The sequence below is a fragment of the Vanessa cardui genome, chromosome 12, assembly GCF_905220365.1.
Source record: "Vanessa cardui chromosome 12, ilVanCard2.1, whole genome shotgun sequence".
NCBI classification, from domain to species: Eukaryota; Metazoa; Arthropoda; class Insecta; order Lepidoptera; family Nymphalidae; genus Vanessa; species Vanessa cardui.
Genome location: NC_061134.1, coordinates 4,550,833 through 4,577,076, shown reverse-complemented (window position 1 = coordinate 4,577,076; position 26,244 = coordinate 4,550,833). Strand labels below are relative to the sequence as shown.

General features: G+C 33.0%; 2 protein-coding genes and 1 long non-coding RNA gene across 3 annotated transcripts; 2 read left to right on the top strand and 1 right to left on the bottom strand.

Annotated features, from left to right (window-relative positions):
* The first annotated feature begins 500 nt into the window (after positions 1–500).
* LOC124534349 lies at positions 501–3,723 on the top strand. The gene is made up of 3 exons (XM_047110139.1): positions 501–706; positions 815–1,038; positions 2,156–3,723. Exons 2-3 carry the CDS (start codon positions 826–828, stop codon positions 3,635–3,637), a joined length of 1,695 nt encoding a protein of 564 aa, XP_046966095.1. The 5' UTR covers positions 501–706; positions 815–825; the 3' UTR covers positions 3,638–3,723.
* Positions 3,724–3,900: 177 nt separating this feature from the next.
* LOC124534159 (ATP-dependent translocase ABCB1-like) lies at positions 3,901–17,818 on the top strand. The gene is made up of 23 exons (XM_047109865.1): positions 3,901–4,041; positions 4,310–4,585; positions 4,656–4,756; positions 4,842–5,013; positions 5,670–5,841; positions 6,066–6,196; positions 6,608–6,832; positions 7,524–7,649; positions 8,118–8,321; positions 9,143–9,313; positions 9,497–9,707; positions 10,151–10,209; positions 10,296–10,454; positions 10,542–10,646; positions 10,883–11,044; positions 12,130–12,333; positions 12,834–13,075; positions 13,535–13,691; positions 13,876–13,965; positions 14,839–14,943; positions 15,278–15,484; positions 16,008–16,154; positions 17,095–17,818. Exons 2-23 carry the CDS (start codon positions 4,385–4,387, stop codon positions 17,284–17,286), a joined length of 3,543 nt encoding a protein of 1,180 aa, XP_046965821.1. The 5' UTR covers positions 3,901–4,041; positions 4,310–4,384; the 3' UTR covers positions 17,287–17,818.
* A 658-nt stretch (positions 17,819–18,476) lies between these two features.
* On the bottom strand, positions 18,477–20,056 carry LOC124534429. The gene is made up of 3 exons (XR_006966737.1): positions 19,954–20,056; positions 19,175–19,404; positions 18,477–18,561 (listed from the first exon to the last, which is right to left on the bottom strand). It is a non-coding gene; the product is annotated as an uncharacterized LOC124534429 (long non-coding RNA).
* Positions 20,057–26,244: the final 6,188 nt, after the last annotated feature.

Below are 26,244 nucleotides of genomic sequence, written 5' to 3'. Positions count from 1 at the left end.
GGAATGTACTAAAACTCGTAAGAGTTAAAGTACATAGTTAAACGTCAGTTGTCCTAATATTTAGAGTGCTATTTGAATCAAAAGATTTCAATTAATAATAATTCCTTCCTTCCTTTAAAGGTAGCAGCAGCCATTCAGGCATTTTTTTAAATATTTTTTCATACATTTCATTCGTTCATTAATTTGTCTGCTTTAATTGCATAGTGAGGAATTAGTTATATGTAATGCAATGGGCAACATTGCTTTTCTATGGAATCAGTGTTGCCACATAGTGGAACTTATTTGATGGCCGTCTTATTAATCGTATTTAAAAAAAGGTATTAGCCATTTTTGTGCCATAGACAAATTTCAGTAATAGCTAAATAGTAGTAATTTAATAACAGCATCTATTAAAAAAAACTAAAGACATAATAAATACAAATAGCTAATTATAAGGCTGTATAGTGCCTACACTTTGTCTTGTTTGCAAAGAAACGCAAACGAAGAATTAGAAGAAAAATGACAATTGTCAATTACATTGACAATCTTGATTTATGAATCAATCAATCACAAATCAACTTATATTTACTATTTGCGTAAATAGTTACTGTAGTTAGTGCCTCTTTACCACTGATGTTTACGGATTTTATATGCAAAATAGATTTAGTATTATATTGCTCTATTTCTACAAAAAAATAATATTGTTTATTAATAAAGAAGGATAGTGGTAAGTGTCATACGGTTATAAGTAAACACACATAAAATCTGTTCGTTGTTAAGAGTATGGGCAGGTTTCAATGAAATATGTTATTTTATTAGGGTCACCTTGTTACAGAATTTCTAATAATGGGTGGTTGCCGATGTACGTATCGTAATTGTACAGTGAAAACGGATGGAAAGACACATATGTTTCATTATCCAGTGTTTGAGAAAGTAAGATGCCACCAGTGGCTTGTGAATGCACAACGACTTGAGTTTCTTGATCTTAAGGTTTCCCAATTAAAAAATAGAGTGGTGTGTCAACATCATTTTAAGGAGGAAAACTTTATGAACTATAAGGTAAATGTATATCTCTATAATCTGTGTGAGTAATAATTTAAGCATTTCCATCAACATCCATAACCAAATTCCTTTTAAAAAATGTCCCTTCTCATGAAAGTTTAATAAATCGTGAAATATTTATCTTTTTACAAACATCTTATCTCTCTATGTATCTTATATATCTTATAGCTATTATAACTCTCTTGATCTTGATCAACCTTAGTCATATGACATGACATTATCTTGTATATGTAATAATTGACTGCATTTAAATGTTTGTCTTAGTTTCATCAGCAATCTTTGATAATGATTCACAAGGCATTGATAAAGTATATAATTTTATCAATGCTGTGAACAACAATGAAGAACTTAATTAATGTTAAATGTATAAATTTGAACTGGCTACTACTATAATAGTAAACTAAGTATAAGAGTAGTGACTAACCCTGGCTTTGCACATTTGTGACTTATTAATAAAGAACTTGATATGAATATAATTACATTTTATAGTATTTTTTTACCATTGGATCATTGGTTTATTTGGAACTCCGAGTATACCTCTGTTGTAAAAACAAACAGATTTTACCTCTTTATAGTATATTTTTGTATTGGTTGATTGATATAATGAACAATTTTTGAATTTTAGTTTTAGTTGTCTTAAATGTTTTAAATCCTATATTAATAAATGTGTATAATGTATTTGACATCCGAAAATGTAAATGTGATGCATGTTTTGTTTGATTAAAGTATTTTAGAATAGTTAGTCAGTATTTAGGGGTTAACATACAGTTGTTGTAATCTGTATTGTATGTTATATATTATTTTTATAATTAAATAACCACCTGGCAATTGCTTATATATGCTATTATAGAGGTAGAGGATGAGCAAGGAAACGATGGATGGATTGTGTGAAAGAGGATATGGTTAGAAATAATGTTACTTGTGAGATGACGTCTGACAGAGAAGTTTGGAAAGAGAAGAAATGCTTTGCTGACCCCAAATAATATTGGGTAAAGGGCAGGAGGATGATGACCTGGCAATTGCTTATATTTTCATATATATAGATATCATATTCAATATTGTTTTCTCTGAATTTATTCCAGTTTCGCTAAATTGATTTACATTTTATTTACAGAAAGACAAATTGACATTTGATGCTATACCTACAGAAAATGGACCCTTCTGTGATCCCAGTAAATTTGTGGATTCATCTCAGGAGATGACTAAGTCATATCCTAATCTTATACTTTTGGAAGATATTGAAAATGAAGTTATTTTTAATGATAAAAAAGCTAATTTTTCCTTAAAATATGGAGATTTCCTCACAAATGGAGAAGTGATGGATTCCACAAGATATCATTCAGACAATATAAATCTCTCGAAAGAGAATACTAATATAATTTCGAAACCTAAATTTTGTTTAAAAAATGAACAAGAAATTAATCAACAATTATTCAAACCACGCTTTACTACATTGACATTGCCTTCAAAGAGTGTTAGTAAAATACAGCCACAACCTATGCTAATAGTTCCTCCGTACACTGATTTGAGCCTTGATATTGAAGGAGGCAAAGAAATTATCCAGGAGCAAGGAACTATAAATATTTATGAGCCAAACCCTACCAGTTACAAAAATAACACACGAAATGCCAATAGCTTACTACAGTCAAACACTACTGCATCACAAAATAATAATGAGGTTTTAGTAAAAAAAGAACCTAAAGTTAAGATTTTGTCTGAAAAGAAAATTGAAATTCGAGGCCCTATTCCAGTTATGGGTAAACTAGAAAAGGTACCGCATTCTATCACCATTAATATCCCAAACAGAAAGAAAGAAGAAAATATAAGTGATAAAAAAGGCATAAACAATTCATTAACCAAAATTCCATCTGATAAGTTTAAAATTTTAGAGGTTCTAGATGTAGAGTTCAATGGAGTACCAAAAACTGATGTTACTACAGCCGAGGTTCCTAAACCAAAGACTATAGAAGCAGATGTAAATTATATCCCAAGCCAACCAGCCCAATCGTTACCAAAAACGCCACAAATTAAAAATAAAATTACATCCGAAAGAAGTGCAGCGATTGAAAAAAAGAGAAAGTTCAATATGAGGATGAAAGATATCTTAGAAACTTGTCTAGATAAACTTGATGATTCAATAAAAGTTAATGATAAAAGTCCACCAACTGTGAAAGCATCTAGCAAGTCATTAATAAAGCAACCTCAGCCGAAAGTAACAGATCAACAAGTTGGTACTCATCTTGCTAAAGAGGAGACTTTGCCAAATGCACAAGAATACACTATTGCATATTTAGATGCTAGAATGAAATCAATGGAAAGGGCCCTGTTAAACAAAATAGAACAAAACTCACAGAGAATTTTAGAATTAAAAGACTCTTTTGTAAATGTAAAGACCTGCAAGGAACCCAATGACAAGAAAAATGTGAGTGTACAAACCAGTATCAATGAAGACTGCTATAAGAAGTTTCTCTATCAGGAAATGTCTCAATATTTAAGTCCAGATTCGAATAGTTTAATATATGAAGAACTCTTCATAAACAAATACTCCGTAGTCGATACAAGTCCACAGAGAAAAAGGCGAAGGAAATATATATAGCTGTTATTATATTGTATTATTAAATATTAAGATGTATGTACAATGACTGTTTCTATGAAATAAACTATTAATTTACGCATTTTCAATTCTGGCCAGTATTTATAAAGTATTAAAAATTATTATATATGTCAAGTGTTTGTACATGTCAGTAAGATTAGTTAATTTTGATTTATTGGACCAATAACAATAATATTATAAATTTATATTATACCCGAAATTAAATAAACGAGAAAAAGATACTGTATTAAAATTTTTGATGGAGAAAATTAAGTTCGAAATAAAAATACTCTCATATTATTTAGTAGAATACAAAAATTAGTGATTAAATCGTACCATTTATTTTCAGTAAATTAACAAATTCAAAAAAACAGGATCCAAATAGTGATATATCATACTTTTCATTGGTGGGTACATCTCGTTATTTGAAGTTTTGTAGGTACATTCACGATAATACAATTAAGTAACTATTGAAAAAACTAAGTTGTATAAGCTCTATTTACGCTATATACGAATATATAGATATACCTACACAACTATAATACGTAACGTAATGGGGTACTTATCCAGAAAGCAATAAACTTAATACTTAGGGTAATTTAATATTGCGAGGCTGTTGTTTCCAATTTCTATTTATATTTTTCAACAGTTATTTCAAAAACCGTTGTTTTACAGTTTCAATTTGCCACAAAATGGGATAAGCTTCTAATTACAGTTGCGTTAGTGGCTATATTTATAGCGGGTGTGACGATGCCGTATGCGATAGCCTTAGTCGCTAACGTATTTCAAAATATGATCGACTACGCAGAGTCCAGTAAGGATCAAATTTCTTACGAGGTGTTTTTAAAATCTATGCACGACTTTGGAATAAAATATACTTGTGTTGGCCTTGTACTGTTTACGGGCGGATATTTGGGTACGGCTCTTATGAATGTTGCAGCAATAAATCAGGTATTAAAAGTAACACATTCTTATAGCAAATGGACGATAGGTTAAAAATTAAATCTTTTTTATTCTGCAGATATTTAGAATAAGATTTTCTTATTTGAAAGCTGTACTAAATCAAGATTTGGCGTATTACGACTTACATCAAACTGGTGACTTTGCTTCGAAAATGGCTGAGTTATTTTTAGTTTAATTTGATTTGTTACTGTTTAAAATTATTTGCTATTTGTAATTTACTTAATTTTTTTTTTCGTTTTAACAGGGATATGATAAAGTTAGAGGAAGGTATAGGCGATAAAGTATCATCCTTAGTGTATGACACAGCAGTAGCGATAACTTGTATCCTGATGGCTTTAATAAGAGGTTGGAAGCTAGCGTTGCTTTGTCTTTCTACCGCGCCGATTACATTTGTACTTGTGGGATTGACTGGCATGGTAGGTCCTTTTTATAATACATGTGAAATATGCTCATAGTCAGAATCGGATTTAAAGGTCTGCAGGCCCTGAGGCCACAAAACAGGGAAGACCTTAGACCAACGGAAGCTTGAAGACCCTAATAATTATATTGCGAATTAATTCGTCTCTTTTATTTCAATCAGTAAGCTATTATTTATTTACTTGTATCGGTTAGGTACTTTTAAAATATTAAGTAGTAACATTATTATAATTTGACTGTATCCCTGTTATTGTTAACTCGCTTAAAACTGATGTGGCCCCCACTCATGTGGAGGCCCCAAGGCAATTTCCCCGGTTTCCCTCCCCTAAATACGGCCCTGTTCAATGCTAATAGTTGTTAAACTTTGTCTTGACTAGTTTCTTTGTGACCTTTTTTAAAAAATGTGTTGACGAATCATAGAATTAACATTTTATTTAAAACGTCACCAACGGCTTCACACGCGTTTTAGGGTGTTGGTTGTCAATTGTCATATGTTAGACAAAAATGCAGCCTAGGTCCTTTTTTGGAGTTCAAGTTTGCTTCATACCAAATTTCATCACATTCGGGTTCAGACATTTGGACGTGAAATAGCGACGGACAGACAGAGCTATTTTCACATTTATAATATTAATATATATTATTCTATGCATTTAAGATATCCGATCGCCTGTACAAGAAGCAATCTCTAGCAAAAGGCAAAGCCAGCGCCGTCGCTGAGGAAGCTTTGGGTTCAATTAAAACTGTTTACGCGTTTAACGGACAAGAAAAAGAAATAGATCGTTACAAGATACATCTAGCAGACGCCAGAAGAATTCACATTCAAAAAGGTAGTCGTCATTTGTTTTTGAGAAATGGAATCTATTGCTTGATGAATTAATTTCTTTTAGCAACAAGATCATTTTTAAACATAGTGGGTGCTCTATTTTCTATAATGCGTTACTAGTTCGCTTCACTAGACGTAGGTAATTCGAAATATTACGATAAATAATGTTTATTTCAGTAGTCAATAAGATATGAAGTTAAAATAAATACTGCCTGTTAATATTTTCAGAATTCTTCACCGGCTTGTCAATGGGGTTTCTGTATTTATGCATCTTCAGCTCGTACGCTTTGGCCTTTTATTTGGGTATCCATCTTGTAATAAACGAGCCTCAGAGATACAATGCCGATGTTATGTTTTCTGTAAGTATTTTTACAAAGATAGATTTATAGGCGTTACAATATGTTCACTGATTACCGTTCTGTTAAGGTTCTCTTTATATTGTACATATCATTTTCCAATTGTTTATTTACTACCGATCCGCCCCGAATTCGCACGGATGCAATACTGATAGTAAATATACTACAGAATTTGTTTATTTACGACATTACATTAGAAATTTCTAAAATTATCAGTGTTTCTTTACTATATTGCCCATGTATTATATAAATCCACTCTATCTATTTAAAAAACCGCATCAAAATCATTTGCCTAATTGTAAAGTTCTAAGCATACATAGGGACAGACAGCGGTAAGCGACTTTGTTTCATACTATTTAATGATAATGATTTACCACTGATAGCAAATAAAGACAATGGCTTCTTATGTTATAGGTATTCTTTGGAGTGATGACTGCACTATCCTATTTCGGTATGATGGGTAACCTAATGACCTCGTTGGGGTCAGCTCGAGGTGCTGGTGCTTCTATTTTTCATGTATTGCATAATATACCGACGATAAACACTTTAGAAGACAGGGGCACTAAACCAGACTCAATGGAAGGAAATATAGAATTTAAGAATGTATCTTTCGAGTACCCATCTCGACCTGGAATTACTGTAAGTATAATCATTAGATTATCAAAATCCCTGAATATTGTATTAACAATATTCAGGGATTTTGATAATATTATCTGCAGGTGTAACAAAGTAAAAGGAACGTAACATTTTGACCATTTAGTAAAGATTTAAAAGTTTTAATCTTCCCGCTATTCTAGCACCAGCTTTATAGCTAGTTAAATAGATATGAAGTTAAAATGAAAATGTAATGCTGGGCAAATGTCTCCTCACATAGAGTTAGTTATAATCTTATCCCACAAAGTTGATCAAGCGCGGGTCAAAACTTCATTTAACACATATGAAATCTTCACGGTCTTTTTATGTACTGACAAGCTCGTGTTAATTTTAATCATAATATTAACCACGTAATAATGTCAGTAGAAAATAATCTTAGGAATTAATTGCTAAGCTTCTTAATTTTTTTTTGTCCCATTTTAACAAAATTAGGGGCTTCATGCTGTCCCCTCTGGTTAGCATGTATTCTAACGGGAAATGCGATACATAAGTAGTATTGTTTTGTTCCGGTCTGAAGGGTGAGTGAGCCAGTGTACCATATTGGCGGTGTAGAGGATGGTTAACACTTACAACACATTTATTCCATCACATTTATACCTTCTAGCAAACATACCCTTAAAGTGTTAAAGTTTTATATAGGTGTCAATAATATATAAATATGTAGTAGGCACTTTAGGTACTGCATGATGTGAATATCAATATATCGAGTGGTCAGTCTGTAGCTCTTGTGGGAAAATCTGGCTGTGGCAAGTCCACCGTCGTTGCTCTCATATCAAGATACTACGATGTTGCTGATGGTAGTGTAAGTTATATAATATATTTATGTAATAAAATCTAACGCGAAATGCGCTGCATCTTTTGATATGAGTTCTATGTACAGTCAGAGTAAGAGAACCTTCGTCAGTTTTCAAATTAATTCCTTTATCAAGTCTTAAGCTCTTAATACCTTTCAAATCTAAACATCAAATCATTGCGACGCAATATCTTATTCTCGATCGGTAAAGCATATTATCGCTCTTACTGAGCACACTAAAATAGATCTAAAGGTGACGAACCTTTTCTTGCCCCGGCTGTACATTGGTTTAGTAGTTCGTCAGTTAGGTCATACAGAATAGGTCTGCTTATTTTCGATTACGGAAATCGCTAAAATATATTTTAGCCATGATACAAAAATAACCAACAATTTTCTTCAACCATGTCGTCTTATGACACATATAATCTAGACACTATAGTCACATACATGTAGTAAACATTTCTTTTTTAAATACAGGTAAAGATAGATGGTAATGATGTCCGTGAATTATCTGTGCGATGGTTACGTAGTCAGATCGGATTGGTTAACCAAGAGCCTGTGCTTTTTAACACGAGCATACGTGAAAACATTCGCTACGGACACGATGTTGTTTCTGATGTCGATGTAATGAAAGCCGCGCAGCAGGCCTATGCGCACGACTTCATCATGATGTTACCATCTGTGAGCCCTTTTATATACAATATTATTAATATATTTCGTATGGAACATTATGTATTATAGATGGAATGCCAGACTTCTGAGCGATTCTGTAAGAATTCGCTTAATATTTCACTCGTGAAATGTTGACAACTCACCTTCAGTGATCCGCCATTCCGATACTTGTATAATATATTTTTTATAATTACTATAGTCAATATCCCATATCACATTCTGAAATTTTAATTTCGTGTTCTGCGGTGAGATTCAAGTTTCTTGTTACAGAATAGCCTTGTTGTTGAAATATTAGTTGTCGTTTATCGTTAACGGTTGGATGTTTTTGTTAATTGTTTTGTGAATTAATTCTAAATTGTACTCAATATAGTACTATTGTACTTAATTTGTATATTTAAAGGTCATCATGAGATATATTGCCACATGTATGAATGTAATTCACAAAAAAAAACATTGTTGAATACACACAATCATAAAAATAAAATATGTACTCATGATGATACATATTATTTATATATTACACATTTGATTCCAGTAATTATTGTAAAAATATTAGAATAAAAAATAGAGAATGCAGTTTAACAGACGATAATTGTAGTATTTATTTAGTATTTAATTGTATAAATCTTTCATGTGCATGACAGACAAGTTACCTGCTCGGGTCTGTACAGTTTAATATTGGAGCAAAATGCAAGTAAAATAAAGATATAAACACACTTTAACGCATATAATTCCATAGCTCTTACACGTGTGATGGATATGATGTTAAATAATAACGTATGAAATATGCTGCGACTTCAACACATTGGTTGAGATTTTTAAATTTGCAGGGTTATGATACGATAGTGGGAGACCGTGGTACCTCTCTATCAGGTGGGCAGAAGCAAAGAATAGCCATTGCACGCGCCCTTGTGCGAAACCCTCGCATTCTTTTACTCGACGAAGCGACTAGTGCTCTCGACACACTATCGGAATCTAAAGTACAGGACGCATTAAATGAGGTTAATTTAATTTTTTATATAAAAAATAATATTAGAATAATTTGTGAAATCATGTCATTGACTTAATAAAATATGCCTTTGATTTTTTGTTGTAACTTTATAGATATAATCACAAATCTACACTTTTTCCCTTAACCCGTGTCGTTTTTATTATAAACATTTTTAAAACTGTAATCGATCCAGGCAACAAAAGGACGAACGACTATAATAGTAGCGCATCGATTATCAACTATACGAAAAGTGGACATGATATACATGATGAAAGAGGGCCGGGTGGTTGAGTTGGGGAATCACGAGGAACTGATGAATCAAAAGGGCTTGTATTACAAAATGTTTAGGACATCTGAATTCATCGATATAAATAAACCAGAAATGCCATTTGACGTCAATAACGGTAAGACACAGAACACACACACACACACGTTAAAGTATAATATGTACATATTATGTATTATAGTACGACACAACTTAGATGTCGCATCGGTAAAATTCGTAAAACCGATCACATCCGAATTGAGTACGCTATCCTAAATTATCAATATTTATTTCTCATGCGAAAATGATCTTTGCACAAACGTAATAACTTGTAATATTATATGACTTAATATATTCGTCAATTTGACACGTCGATTTACATGCACTTGCTTTTTCTGACGCGAGAATCTATGGCGACGAATAGCGTCGAATGGCGCGATAGGGAGCTATTTCTATTGGTTGTGTAAATCGGCAGTAATCGGTTTTATTTTCATTCCATTGCATTTTCCGATGCTACATCTAATTTGTGTCATCTAATAGTTATATTTCTGTTGGATTTACAATCGAGTCGTATCTTTTAAGCTCACGAGCCGATACGAAAACTGAAAGAAATATCAAAGCATTCTGTGGAGGTTTTCGAAGTAAGTGTTAAGTAAATCTATACAATTTAATGGTGGATATTTGCATTAAATAAATATAATACATATTAAATTGCTATCTTTTCGAGGATATCAAAGAAATCAAAGAAAAATCGTCGCTATCCTTTTGGCAAGTGATAGCGCTTAATGCACCCGAGTGGAAGACTATCGTTTTGGGTAGTTTGTGCTCGATCATTGGTGGCTTTGCTATGCCATTATTCATAGTTGCTTTTGGTGATTTATTTGGGGTAAGAGCTATTCTTAGCCTTAATTAGCCTTTTGATCCGAACGCTTTTCGATTTAAAAAAAAGAGTTTTCATTCTATTATGTTACAGTCTATGGCTAATCCTGACCCCGAGCACTTGTTAAATAAAGTGAAAGTGGTTTCAATTATCTGTATCTGCATTGGTTTTGCGGCAGGATTGTCTAATTTAATTGAAGTAAGATAATATCTTATATTAGTGATTAACAAGGACGCCATTTACAACAACAGTCCGCTTACTAAAAAATACTGTTTACATGTTAATTTCTAAAGTGGGAATATACCTATATCCTTAAATGAAAAAGAAGTCATAAATACTATTTTAATAGATATAATAGTTTCCCTATTTTTCGTTAAGGATTTTTCTGTAATGCAATTCCTTTTTTATTTTCTTAATATTAATTATATCCGCAGACTATTTCCTTCGGCAGTGCTGGTGCGTATTTGACCGAAAGGTTACGCCTGTTGATGTTCACTCATTTATTGCGTCAAGATGTTGCTTATTTTGATGATCGTGCCAATTCTACGGGAGCGCTCTGCGCCCGACTCTCTGCCGAGGCCGCTTTCGTCCAAGGCGTAAGTATGGAACATGTTTTAGGTTTAGACAGGTTTTTTTATAAAATTCAAATTAAGTGAAGTAGTTTTTTTTATTTGTATTCAATTGGTTTCTTTATTACCAATAGAGTTACGAAAGTTGTTACTTGTTGGGTATATGGATGGAAGAGGTTAGCTTGATTTTTAAATAAGTTGTTGCGGGAGATAGCCGTAACTGATGAATGGCGCAACAGTTATCTGGTTAAAGATGAGCATCTTTAACAAAAGCGAGGCGCTGAAAATTAGCGTTACATAGTATGAACGAATGGGAGAAAGTTTTGAACGAAGGTTAAGATAGGATAGTGAAAATACGAAAATCTTTTCGGTTTCTCATTCGGTCGGAAAGCAACTGATGCGATTTTTGTGATTCAACAAATATGTGAAAATATCAGCGCATAAAGACATTCATAGACTATTCATAGATATGGAGACTGAAAGGGATGCCTGAAGAATATTTTACGTTAATCTGTTGTAGTACAAAAGCCCGGTAAAAAGTTTAAGGCAACGCTCTTGCAACCCCTACGACGTTGCGGGTAGGAGCGGTCGTAGTCACTTCCCATTGGATGAGACCGTTGTTAGGATTTTCTGTAAACATTTTGTTTAACGGTTAACGTTTAATTTTAACGTTCTAACCAGAACGCGTGCATCTTAACCGATGATTGCGGGTTCAAACCCAGGCAAGCACCGCTGTTTCATGTGCTTACTTTGTCTTTATAGTTCATCTCGTGCTCAGCGGTGAAAGAAAACATTGTGAGGAAACCTGCATGTGACAAATTTCATAGTAATTCTGCCACATTCCACCAACTCGCATTGGAACAGCGTGGTGGAATATGTTCCAAACCTTCTCCTCAAAGGGAGAGGAGGCCTTTAGCCCAGCAGTGGGAATTTACAGGCTGTTGTTGTTGTATGTTGAAGGCGAATAAATCTCTTATGAAAGTGTTTCAGTTTTTGTGTATCTGTAACAGTTAATGCAGCATTCACTTTGAAAATGCCTACCCTGTCTTACATTCTCCTTAAATGTATTAAGGAATGATCGTTAAGTTGTACAGTGTTGCTAACTTTTCCAGGCCACAGGTCAACGAATTGGTATTATACTGCAAGGCGTGGGCTCCGTTGGTCTGGCGCTGTTCCTCGCCCTTTGGTTCCAGTGGCGCGTCGCTCTCGTTGCATTATCGTTTCTCCCGATCATTGTCTTTGTCATTTGGCAGCAAGGCGTAGCCACTGATAAGGAATCCTCTGGATACGCAAAGGCTCTCGAAAATAGTACTAAGGTACAGAATAATTAAATTTTGTCTTTTGATTATAGTCATTATAAGATTATTCGGTCGGTAGTGGGAATTCATAAATGCTCATCCTTTTCTAAATTTACCAATACTACACAGCCTGTTGAGTAATAAATGTACCTTTTTTTATGGTATAGGTTGGCGGACGAGCATATGGGCCACCTGATGGTAAGTGGTCACCATCACCCATAGACAATGACGCTGTGAGAAATATTAACTATTCCTTACATCGTCACTGCGCCACTAACCTTGGGAACTAAGATGTTATGTCCCTTGTGCCTGTAGTTACACTGGCTCACTCACCCTTCAAACCGGAACACAACAATACTGACTACTGTTATTTGGCGGTAGAATAACTGATGAGTGGGTGGTACCTACCCAGACGGGCTCGCACAAAGCCCTACCACCAAGTAAAGTACCTGTGTAAGTCAACGATATTAATTGGAAAGTGATAATCAAACAACTAATCATGCTATTTATAACAAAAGATAGCTGTGGAGGCGGTTTCGAACATCCACACGGTGGCTTGCCTCGGTCGGGAGCGCCGCGTGGCGCAACAGTACGCGGAGCGGCTGCTACCGGCGCTGGCTCCGGCGCGCCGCGCTGCCCACTGGCGCGGCATCGTCGGGGGCCTCTCTCGCTCCATATTCAACTTTGTGAACGCTACAGCCCTCACCTATGGCGCCCAACTAATAGTAACTGAGGGAATTGCATACCAGAACATACTAATGTAAGTTTTTTTTTAAATACATCATATGAATTTCTACTCATACAGCTAAAATTTTATTCGAATTCGTTACATTTTCTAAATGATTTATAGTACGACACAACTTAGATGTCGCATCGGCAAAATTCGTAAAACCGATCGCATCCGAATTGAGTACGCTATCCCAAATTATCAATATTTATTTCTCATGCGAATATGATCTTTGCGCAATCGTAATAAATTGTGAATTCGTCAATTTGACGCGTGGATTTACATGCACTTGCTTTCTCTGACTCTATAGCGACGAATAGCGTCGAATGGCGCGATAGGGAGCTATTTCTATTGGTTGTGTAAATCGGCAGTAATCGGTTTTAATTTCATTCCATTGCATTTTCCGATGCTACATCTAATTTGTGTCCTACTATACGTATTCCAATAACCTAATTCGCCTAGATTTGACATTATTATTATTATTATAATCAGTGCTACCCAAGCATTGCAAATGGCGTCGTCTCAGGTTCAGAATGCATTTGCATATGCGCCCGATTTCCAGAAGGGTACAAAAGCAGCTGCAAGGATATTAGAACTACTGAATACCAAACCTCTTATCACGAATCCTGACAAACCTGTAGATCATTTTGTTAGTATTTTTTTATTTATTACCCATAGCCTTGTCTTAATTATAAGCATGTTTAATAGTATGAAAGTATATGATGTATCACAACAAATTTATGTATTTAATGTTCTTTAAGTTGCATACAATAATTAAAACACTTCTCAACTAAGATGTTTGAAACAAACTCTTAAAACATAACGTTTTATAGAAAGCAAGCGGTGATGCCAGTTTCAGAAGAGTTAATTTTGAATACCCTACCAGGCCCAATGTAACGGTTCTCCGTGGCTTAGATTTGGAGGTATACTGATCACCAATTTATTTCTTGATCTCTATATACAAATCATTGACACATATTCTGGGATAGAACGTTCATGAAAAAAATTGTACTTACTTGGCGGTAGGGCTTTGTGCAAGCCCATCTGGGTAGGTACCACCCACTCATCAGTTATTCTAAACTAGCTTTTTCCCGCGACTTCGTTCGCGTGGACTTCAGGTTCGTCCCGTCTAGTCTAGTAATCACTTAAAATCGCTTCGTAAATAAGTCATTATTTCTCTTACAAAGTAAAGGATAAAAAATGGTTATTGTGGGTTATTCCTAAGAGACAAACATATACCATCACGGACTTTTTTGTAGACCTTTTTAAGTTGTACAATACTGTAGTACATTGTTTTGATCTATCTTGTAGGATTCAGTCAGCGTTTGCAATGTAAGCGCAAAAAATGTGTTTTTTACGACCTCACATTAGAAACCTCAAAAATTGTAGCCTATGTGTTATTCTGATGTATAAGCTATATTGTGGTAAAGTTTCATTCAAATCCATTCAGTAGTTTTTACGTGAAAGAGTAACAAACATCCATACATACAAACTTTCGCCTTTATAATAGTAGTAGGATAACAGTATTCAGTATTGTTGTGTTGCGGTTTGAAGGATAAATGAGCCAGTGTAACTACAGGCACAAGGGGCATAATATCTTAGTTCCCAGGGTTGTTGACGCATTGACGATTTAAGGAACGGTTAATGTTTCTTACAGCGCCATTGTCTATGGGTCATGGTGACCACTTACCATCAGGTGGCCCATCTGCTCGTCCGCCAACCTATACCATAAAAAAAAAATGTCCGAATATTGGTGAGAGTCAAGTTCGCTAAAGATAAATTGGTTTTCTATACAGATAAATCGCGGCAAAACGATTGCGATTGTTGGTGAGAGCGGTTGCGGAAAGAGTACAGTTATTCAATTATTACAGAGATATTACGACCCCGATGATGGTGAAGTCGTAAGTTTTTCACTAACATAACTAAATTTTTTGAAGACTGCCCATTAGAAACTTCATTCCAGAGGTGTACAAAAATAAATATCTATAAGTAGTCTATAGTTTGAAGCATTTTGATTCTATTATTCGTTAGTGAGGCAATTAAGCGATACTAATTTTTTTCATAAAAAAATCTTCAAATTTTTTGTTACTTTAATGGGATGCCACAAGTCTGTCAGGAATGCGTACTCATAATTGCATATTGTATTTTAAACTTGGTGAAGGTAAATCTAACAATCGAGATGGATTGGTACCAAATAGGATTAAACTATACCGTTATTTTATTATGTTTCTACAGTTTTTAGATGATGTGTCTCTTAATAAATTACGCCTCAACGATGTACGTGCTAGTTTCGGCTTAGTAGCCCAAGAGCCTGTGCTCTTTGATCGTAGCATACTCGAGAACATCGCCTACGGTGATAATTCGCGGACAGTATCGGAAGCGGATGTGATCGAAGCGGCGAAACAAGCCCACATTCACAATTTCATTGTTTCTTTGCCACGGGTAACTTTCAATTCATTTCAGTGAGGGATTTAGAAGAGTGAATATATCCTTAATTGCGTTAAGCAAATTTGTACATTTATAACAACAACAACAACAACAGCCTGTAAATTCCCACTGCTGGGCTAAAGGCCTCCTATCCCTTTGAGGAGAAGGTTTAGAACATATTCCACCACGCTGTTCAAATGCGGGTTGGTAGAATACACATGTGGCAGAATTTCTATGAAATTTGTCACATGCAGGTTGCATGTGACAAATTTCATAGAATCCTCACGATGTTTTCCTTCACCGCTGAGCATAAAATGAATTATAAAGACAAATTATGCACATGAGTCAGCGGTGCTTGCCTGGGTTTGAACCCGCAATCATCGGTTAAGATGCACGCGTTCTAACCACTGAGCCATCTCGACTCTCATTGTACATTCATATTCTGACTCAAATAAATAGGTACACATCTAATGATTTAGCAATTGAACAAGACTAGAAACCTGATAGTGATATTGATACATCTCAATTGATATAACAGGGTTATGAGACTGAAATAGGTATGAGAGGTGTACAGTTATCTGGCGGCCAAAAGCAGAGGGTGGCAATAGCAAGGGCTCTCGTGCGACATCCCTGCATACTCCTACTTGACGAAGCGACCAGTGCACTCGACAATGAAAGTCAAAAGGTAAATACAATACAATAAACACTAAAATAAGTAAGTATCAATTATTTATGCACAGTTCAGTTGAATCTAGTGTCAATGATAGATAGGTTATGCCTATCGATTCATTGGTTCCATTAGGTAAATGCCCATAAAACACTGGTAAAGCAATTACGTTACTAAAGGAGTACAATCAACATTCTGATTTGTCAATTTCTGATTTTGCTCCTACGCAATGTATTTCAAAGGTTTGCGTTAACAATATATTAATTATTAATGTATTTGTAAAATATGGTGCACCTGATCGGCAGTGGTCTCAGCCATAGACTCTGTACAAAATATTAAGAATTACCGATATGCCCCTTGGAGTCCATGATTAAATGCCTGTAATTGGATTTGCTCTCTCGCCCTTTAAAATGAAGCAGAAAAATATTAAGTATTATTGGTATATTACTGCTTACATGGAGGAAATACAAAAATATAAATATTTTTTCTTAATTTGGATGATCATATATGTATTTAATATTTAATCTTACGTTTGTTGTATGGGACGTCTGTTGTATCCTTGCTCTACACGTGTCTGCCTTATACGTCTTAGTCGTAGTAGGAACCCCAACTGCTAAAGTGATGCTGAACTCAGTTTTTTAAATGGTGATACGGGTATTTTTAATTTTCCTTCACAGATCATGATAATAAACAAATTAGAACTAGCGCGAACTGGTTATTTTTGTCACGGTGACTGTTTCGTCACTCTTGTCAAGTCCGTGAATATGTACAGATGCAGACACAAATGTCACCCAATTGTCACATCGTAACGTGCGCGCAACTCCATACATATTTATGGATATAGGACTCGACAAGAGTGACGAAACAGTCACCGTGACAAAAGTCACCAGTGCGCGCTAGTTCTTAGTCTCGTTAACTATAATCGAATAGATTTGACACATGATAATCACTATTTTAGTTAGTGCAAGCGGCACTGGACAGCGCCTCAGTCGACCGTACGTGTGTACTCATAGCGCATCGCCTGACCGCAGTGCGAGACGCCCACAAAATTTGTGTCCTTCACGAAGGGCGCGTTGCAGAGCTCGGCACACATGAGCAGCTCATTCAACTCAGAGGATTATACTCTAACCTCGTTATGATGGGACTTTAATCAAAAATTTACCATTTTTTTTTCCATTATACCTACTTAAGTATTGGATACTTTTTTAGTAAATAAAAAAAAGATTTCGACAGGAGTTTTATTGTATATCTATAAAATAATATTATGATTTTAAATAAAGTAGAATCATTTCCATTCTGTTATTTATTGGTCGTTTCATCGTAGGAACCTTTTTACTTAAATAATGAAACTTAAAGAATGACATAGGAATAATTTTAGATGTAAAGGGCGTAAGAATCATTACGACCTTCAAGAAGAGTGTACCTACATTTTTTTTTTAAAACTGCAACCAACCAGTAACCAAGATCATGTGTAGTCAGTTCTCATCAGGTGAGTTGCCATAAAAAAAGCCAATCCAATGAAGACTAAGAGAGCGACAGTCAGACAAGCAAATTTACTTTCGTATTTATAAAATGTATATAAAATAATGCCTTTTTTGGGACTCAACAAAAATTTACCAAATTAATTAAGCTCTAGTATGTATAGTACGACACAACTTAGATGTCGCATCGGCAAAATTCGTAAAACCGATCACATCCGACTTAAGTACGCTATCCCAAATTATCAATATTTATTTCTCACGCGAATATGATCTTTGCACAAACGTAATAACTTGTAATATCATATGACCTAATATATTCGTCAATTTGACGCGTCGATTTACGTGCACTTGCTTTTTACGCGTGAATCTATACCGACGAATAGCGTCGAATGGCGCGATAGGGAGCTATTTCTATTGGTTGTGTAAATCGGCAGTAACCGGTTTTATTTTCATTCCATTGCATTTTCCGATGCTACATCTAATTTGTGTCTTATTATATTTGTTGCAATCGAACAACTTTCATGTACTTTTGGTCGCTTGCATTTGACCGAATGAGTTGTGGTTCATTGACTGCAACAGAGTGCGTAAAATCTCAGTAATATGTAACGTAGAAAAACAATAAAGTCCTACATAATACATTATAATGTAACCGCTATTAAATATCACAATTCTTCTGAACCAGCAAATCCATTTGACATATAAATTTCTTAACCAACACAAAGACTTAATGAGAATTATTTTATATTTTTCAGTGACATAAACATACAATTTAAAAAAAATGAAGAATAAAAATTAAAAAAAAAATCACTATTCCATTCCACATTTTTCACCTTGGGATATTTTTAATAAAACAAAAGTATTATCCACTATAAAATTTATTTCATGCATGTATCCACACAAAATAGAATTTTCATTTCATTTTCAGTGCTGCTGCTGCTCCATACCTGTATGTGCAAAGGAAATGAAAATGTTATTTAAAATATATAATAAAATTACATTATGAAATATAATGTATAATTTTTTATTTCATTTCATGTGTAGGTATTTCCAGAATTATTCATATTACATTGAATAACACTAAAATTACTAATAATTCAATCATTTATTAATTATTTCATTGTATAATATCAGATAAAATGTATAGATATATGTTTATTTTACAAAAATACTTTTTATATAGTTTTACTTGTAAATGTAACTTAAATTTTTAATTGTAGTTTGATTTTTATATACATCTTTGATATGCAATTATACCTCCATATACATTTTACTTTAATTTATGAAGTTTGAATTAACTTATCATACATATTTTTGTTTTGTTTTATAATCAAAATATTAGTTGTTATTATTATTATTAAAAGTAAAAAATGTTGTTTATGTATTAAACCTCTGATCAACAATACACAGTATGTTGTTATATTGTTAAATGAAGTATTCAAATTACATGCATTACACTCATTTTATTCAAGATAATAATTATATTTATCAACAAGTTACTTATCATATTGATTAATCTCAGTTTTAATATAATATAAGCATCATAATAAAGAATATTACCTAGGGTGTTGGTGCAGTCATAGCTATCGCTGTCAACTTTGAGATTATGCTGCCAGCCGCGAGGTTTCCATAGTAAGACTGGGCAGCTGCTGCCATGCTGCCTCCAGCAATTCCTGCGCTTCCGAAACCTAACCAGGGTGCGACCCAGGCAGCCCCCAGGCCTCCCGTGCCATAGATAACGATTCCACCAACTGCATTAACAGCTATCGCCGTGAGAAGCCCCATTTTTTCTAAAGCAATTGTAACATTTTAGAAATGATAATTGTTTGTGAAAATTAACCTTAAAGCTGTTCCTGACTAAAATCAAACCCTGTCATATTTAATTCATGTTGTTTAATAAGAAAGTATGACGTACATGTAACAATATTATGTGAAGCATTTGTCTCAAATTTCAAGTATAAATGAACAAGGATGTAAGGTATTTTATATGGTAAGTAGTCACCATCCCATATCACACAATTACGCTATAAGAAATATTAACTATTCCTTACATCGTCAATGTGCCACCAACCTTGGGAACTAAGATGTTATGTCCCTTGTGCCTGTAGTTGCACTGGCTCACTCACCCTTCAGACCGGAACACAACAATACTGAGTACTGCTATTTGGCAGTAGAATAACTGATGAGTGGGTGGTACCTACCCAGACGGGTTTACACAAAGCCCTACCACCGAGTAAAATGCTATATTCATATTTTCATAAATGATTTACAAAGTAACGTAAAACTAATTAAAATTATATCAGGAGTTACTCGATTATTAAAAAAAATATTCTACGTACCGGTTTACAATTAGATAGATTATTTAAAAATCCTTGCTCACAAAATAATGACACAAATCCGACTAAATAATGTGAACTATAGGTGTGTCTCGAGTAAAACGTCGTATTTATAGGTTCCGACTGCATTACTCACACTCAGACACTACATTTGCACCGAGTAGTGCGAACTGCGAAGTCAGGGGATTTACAAATTTCAATTGCTTAGGGTTGCCAAGTTATAAATTATAAATTTATAGTACTATTTTTTTAAGATGTAAGTTTAGGTTTGAAAACAGAAGAAAATAAAACAAAATAAATAATATGCAAAAATAAGAAGTAAATGTTGATTAAAAGTGTTATATATAGACCGTCTCTCCGTAACATTGAGGTAGTGATGTCTCTAAATTACTATGTCAAATGTTTCCATTACGATTTATTATTTACAGCCGCATTTTTTTAAATTTTTTTAAATGAAAATAATACTTAATTTATTCAAAAATCAATAAATAAAAATGCATTTTTTCAAACGTTTGTCACGTGACACAAAACGCTCCTGATTGGCCGGGCTTATGATGAAGTCACTTTCTCGTAAACCTTGCTTTTCTACTACATGTACCACAGATTAAAATACAGCAAAGTGACGTCACCGACCCCATTGCAGCGCCATATTATCGTTTAAGTAACGTTTTCGCGCGTTATTTAAATATGGAATTTTTAATATGATATTTTTCGGAAAATATGTACTAGATTTAAAAAAATATACTTTTACTGGGTTCCTTAACCTCTACTAAATAATATAAAATGGTTTTTAAAAACCAGTCAAAGAGCCTATTTAGTACGACCATTTTTAAAATCAATATCGATCTTTAACTCTAAAAGTTTTGTAACGTTGGAACCACTTTCGTGACTGCGTACATTTCGTGGATTTTATTTTGTTATTCTACAAAGCTCAAAATCGGTATCCACTTTCCATTGAATGTACCTTTTTTCGATTTGGAAGTTTTTCAAGACGTGGTAGCAGCAGTTTCAAATTCTTCGGTAATGGTGCTGATGGATTTCTCAGAAAAACTACTAGAAAACCTACAACATATAATTGACACTTAAAGGTACCGTTCACCATTAAATTAAAGTTTTCACTTAAACGCACTTAGAAAATACTTTTACTAAATATAGTGCATGCCATACCATATACATGATCCATATTGTACAAAACTATTCAATTGTAAATATTGTAATTTTAAGTAATCATTAATCTTAAATTATAATATTTTAGTGAAGTACATAATTTTTTTTCTTATAGGAATTATTTATTAGCAGGCAACATTATTTTACATACCCTTGTTAATCACTGAATTTTTCGTATCTCAAGCTCTGAATACTCAGACAGTCAGTAATGCCAACCTAACGCGCAGTCTCTTTGATAGGTGTCAGAGGTAAAATAACTGCGCACAACAACATGTAGGGGCGCTAGTGTGTAATTGTGTATACAGTTATACTCTTAACACTATCATTAGTCATTACCGAATCAATAACATTTTGTTTTAAATACAGACAATTTAATTACTTTTACTTACGTATACGATATATTTTAACAGTAGAAACAAAATATATACAACGATATCAAAAATATATAGATAAGAATGAAATTCCGCGATATCGAAATATGTACCTATATAACAAACTTTTAAAAAATTAAATTCGAGCAATATTCTATAAATATATTTAACCATTTCAATGTTTGGGAGAATAGATTGCGGCTGAGATAGAGATTGGCTCTAAGAAATAAATATAAAGCATTCCATAATACAAAAGCAGTAACGTGATAAACCGTGATAAAACAATGCTAATTATTTGTTAATCTGATTAATATACTATCGGTTAATACTGCTAGTTACTGCTGTGTCTTCTTAGGGCGCGGGCGAAGCCATTGTTAACGCTGTCAGGTTTGTGATAATATTATTACTATGGCACTGCCGCCACACTACCGGCGATACCTGCACAACTGTAACCCAACCATGAGGCGATCCGAGCCGTATCCTCGTAACTTAGGTAACGAAAATAAACAATTATATTTATAATCAGCCATGGAGAACCCCATTGTTCTGTAAAAATATATACTGTTGTATAGCAACAAAAACATCTTACTTTAAATCGAACGCACTACATACCGATGAATAAAAAAATTGTAAAGTAAAAAAGTAAGATGACAGCCTGTAAATTTCCCACAGCTGGGCTAAGGCTCAGGCTAAGGCTCTCTCATTAAGAAGAGGGTTTGGAACATATTTCACCGCGCTATTCCAATGGTGGAAACCGATGAACAACAATGATTAAAATATTTTTAGAGTTGTCTCTACTTCAGAGATGATTTTATCAATAACTGCAGCTAATACTTTTAATATAAGGATCACTTTTTACGTACGTACATTTTAAACAGCACGAGATGAAATCCTTATTTTACTTGTACAGCTGTATTGAAATCCCTGACTATATATTTAACCACTCCACTTAATATAACATTTATTATAGGCTGAAATTTAACCATTAGTACAAATTGACTTTGTTTAATCACGTACTTTACAAAATACAATTTCTCATTGCACTTTAAATTAATATTATAGGAATTAAGATTTTTTTTTCTCTCTTTTGTTTGGCTTATATTTGCGCCAAAAAGGTACAGATTATTTCACCATTGTGATGAATTGATGATTAGAAGCCACGACAGAGATTGATAGATACGATCGAGATTACAGGCTCAGTTTTATTATTTTATTATAAATTAAAGGCTACAATATCGAAAGTCACGCCTGATAATTGATAAAGTACAATGCAATAATGTGACTTGTCAAATGATGTTTTTATTGTATTTTAGTTTAGGGACATTACAGATATATTAGTCAGGGTTGCCATTTTTTATAAACTATAGAATAGTTCGAAATTTACAAATTAAGTAAATAAATAAAAATAAATTATAAGATACTACAAAACTACTGTTATAGCTATTCAATTAATTAAAAAAAAATTTGAAAGTGAAATACCTATAAAGATTCTTAAAATATGAGTGATTTGATTCAGAATGCTGTCTAGAAAAAAATTATCTGAAGGAATTTTTATTAGCACTCAAAAATACATTTTTTTTACTTAACTAATTAAGATGTAAAGATAATGCACAAGAATAACAAACTTGGTTCTTAATTTATTTTAAAAGATGAAATGCTTTACAAAAAAGCTTGATTGTTTATTAACGTACTAATTATATAACTTCAGACTTCTATACTATAAAAAATGAAAACAATATTATGTCATATTGTCAATATTATCTTGATTTGTGTAGGTATTTTTAAGTTCTAGTGAGCTAAGTTTGTGTTTATACATATTAATTTCAACTTTTCAGCATTATTCTTGGTAGTGAGTAATATATTGATAAATAATTTAAACACAAGAAATCTAAGCTACTAACAAATAAAATAAAAACAAGTTGTAATAATTTTAGGATTAACCATAATTGATTTTTACTTCTAACAGTTCCTGTTCAAAAATCGCTCGCAATATTTAGTGATTGAGTACGTTTCTGCTATTTGCACGATAATTCATAAAATATAATGTATTTCTGATAAAATATCTATAATGTTTCTCTACTATATTGTCCATGTATTAAATAAAACCTTCCCCTCGAATCACTCTATTTATTAAAAAAACCGCATCAAAATCTGTCGCGACTTTCTTTTATAGTATGTAATAATGTTCATGATACCTTCAATTTACTATCTTTCTACTCTTGGAAGCTATTAATGGATTATAACAGCATATTCTGTTATTCTCTACCCGCTATCTATATTTAGAAAATTAAATTAAACTAACGAATGATAAGTTTCATATTTCAATTGAGTTTAATATCACAGTAGGTATGTGTTGCGGTTGCTATATACAAAAAATAATTTTATTATAAGTGTATTTTTCATACTAAATAAAATAATTCGAAGACATCGATAATTTACTAAAAAAATACAACTATTTTATAGCATTGTTTTTTTTATATTAATAATTTTGTACTTATCACAACGTCATATAAAACAAAAAATACAACAGGTTTTCTTGTCTCTAAAACAAAAACCTTAATGGCCGAACCCCGGTCTGGAGGTTTAAATCTATTAGTTATTTAATCTTATACCCTAGGATAACGGATTCTCAACGTTTTTGTATCAGGATATCCCGACACTCACAAGCCTTATTATTTAGGAATAAGTGTCATTTTAATTATGCTTTGTTGTTAACCGACTTGAGACAATTTGGAACACTGCTTTTTTTATAAAGACGACAACTAACAGTAGATACAATATCACATACAAAAAATAAATTATATACCTACATTTCAAAATTATCAAGGTAAAAGTTCTACTTTTTACAGGTAGTCTCATCGTGCATTAGAATATCATTAAAAATGTATATTAAACATTTTTTAAACTGAAATTATATAATAAATAATAAAAACATACGATTAAAATTGAGCACAAATAAAATTCTTTATTTTTTGATTGAATTGAGGGCGATTATCATGACTAGACATGCAAATATGCACAAAAAATGGTTTCACCATTTTATGAACAAAATATGCACAAACAAAAAACCGTTTATAATTAGGTTTTGACATTTATTTAAATTATACCTTATAGTTTTAATTAATTATAATTATTAAGACCTAGAAAACCTAGAAAAAGAAATAACTTATTTAATATAAATAAACAATAATATATCTTTCCAGGTTTTCCACAGCAAACTTGTGACGTTATTAACTTAATATCAATTCATACGCTAAAAATAATCTTTCGACGCCAACTAACGTTACCGGACAAAACTTGAAATTTGGCGCCATTCCTGCTGATAACTCTTCAGGAAGAGTTCCTACGGTGCCATTGAAAAATGCGTCAATTTTCTTTATCCCGTCTAGGCCATGGTTTATTTATATTAAATGCCTTACACGTCTAACTACGGAAATAAGCACTTTTAATGAAAAAGTACCCTAATATAAGTACAATAACGCTATGAAAATAGTATTTTATGCATTTGCATATGCAGATTGCATTGCATATGCCGATTTTTAATCATGGCATATGTCTAAATCGTTTACTTTCATACTGATCGTGATGTATAACAACGATAATCTCGATGTAATGGATTTCCTACCTAGTTGCGTTTTCCATAATCTGATATAAAAGAAATGGCTCATAGTACGGAAATTAATGTGAGGGACGTTTAAATAGAATTTTGATAAAAGTTCCGGACAGTCAATTATTGTTAAATAAATGAAATAAAAATTTAATTGACAATATTTTTCGTCTCTTCTTCCGACTTTGTATATTGAATAGATTGCATTTCGTTATAAGACTTTGAATTTATCCTACATCGATATGATAGTTGACGAAGAAACTTTTTTTGTATATTCTCGACTCGAATGTGCAATTTTTGACACGGTGACCAAATTAAGCAACAACATTCTAATCTGCTACGCACGAAATAATTTAAGAGGCTTAAGACAGTTTCACTCCTTTTCAAGTCTTTGGATCATCTTAGAACAAGCCCTAGAGATTTGTTTGCTAAATCAAGAGCTTAATCTATATTCAGTTTGAAATTAAATTAATTATTCTATATTTTATACACAATATTTGGATGGTATAATTTTCTTTTTACGAGTAAATTTTATGTGATAAAATTTGTCAATATTTAGGTTCATTTTATTATTACACTATTCAATTAATTTGCACAGATTTTCCTGTAATAAAAACACATCAGAAAATTGTTTAATTAATCTAGTTCATTTTAGATCATCAGCGTAAAAACTCAATTTTATTTTACAATTTTTAAATATTGGTACTATATTATTAATAAATATATTGAAAAACAATGGTCCTAAATTCAATCCTTGTGGGATTCCCGAGGAAGCAATTCGGTTTAGAGTAGATAGATAGGATGGACACCATACATGGATTACCACTCTTGATATTCTACCTATTAAGTAAGTTTTGCACCACTCTAGCAGTCGATCCGAAATACCATATGATTTCAAGTTATTTAAAATAATGCAGTGATTAACCTTGTCGAAGGCCTTTGAGAAATCTTTATATATGGCATCCATTTGAGTGCTACTGTCAATACATTCAGAAATATAAGAAACATGAAGCGACAGATTACCCAAAGTAGAGCATTTATTATAATAGTCCATGCTGATTTTCATTTATGTAATTTTTGACATGATTATACATATAATATATGTGTATAAATTAGGGATTCGAAAACTTTAGCTATAGTACAAATTTT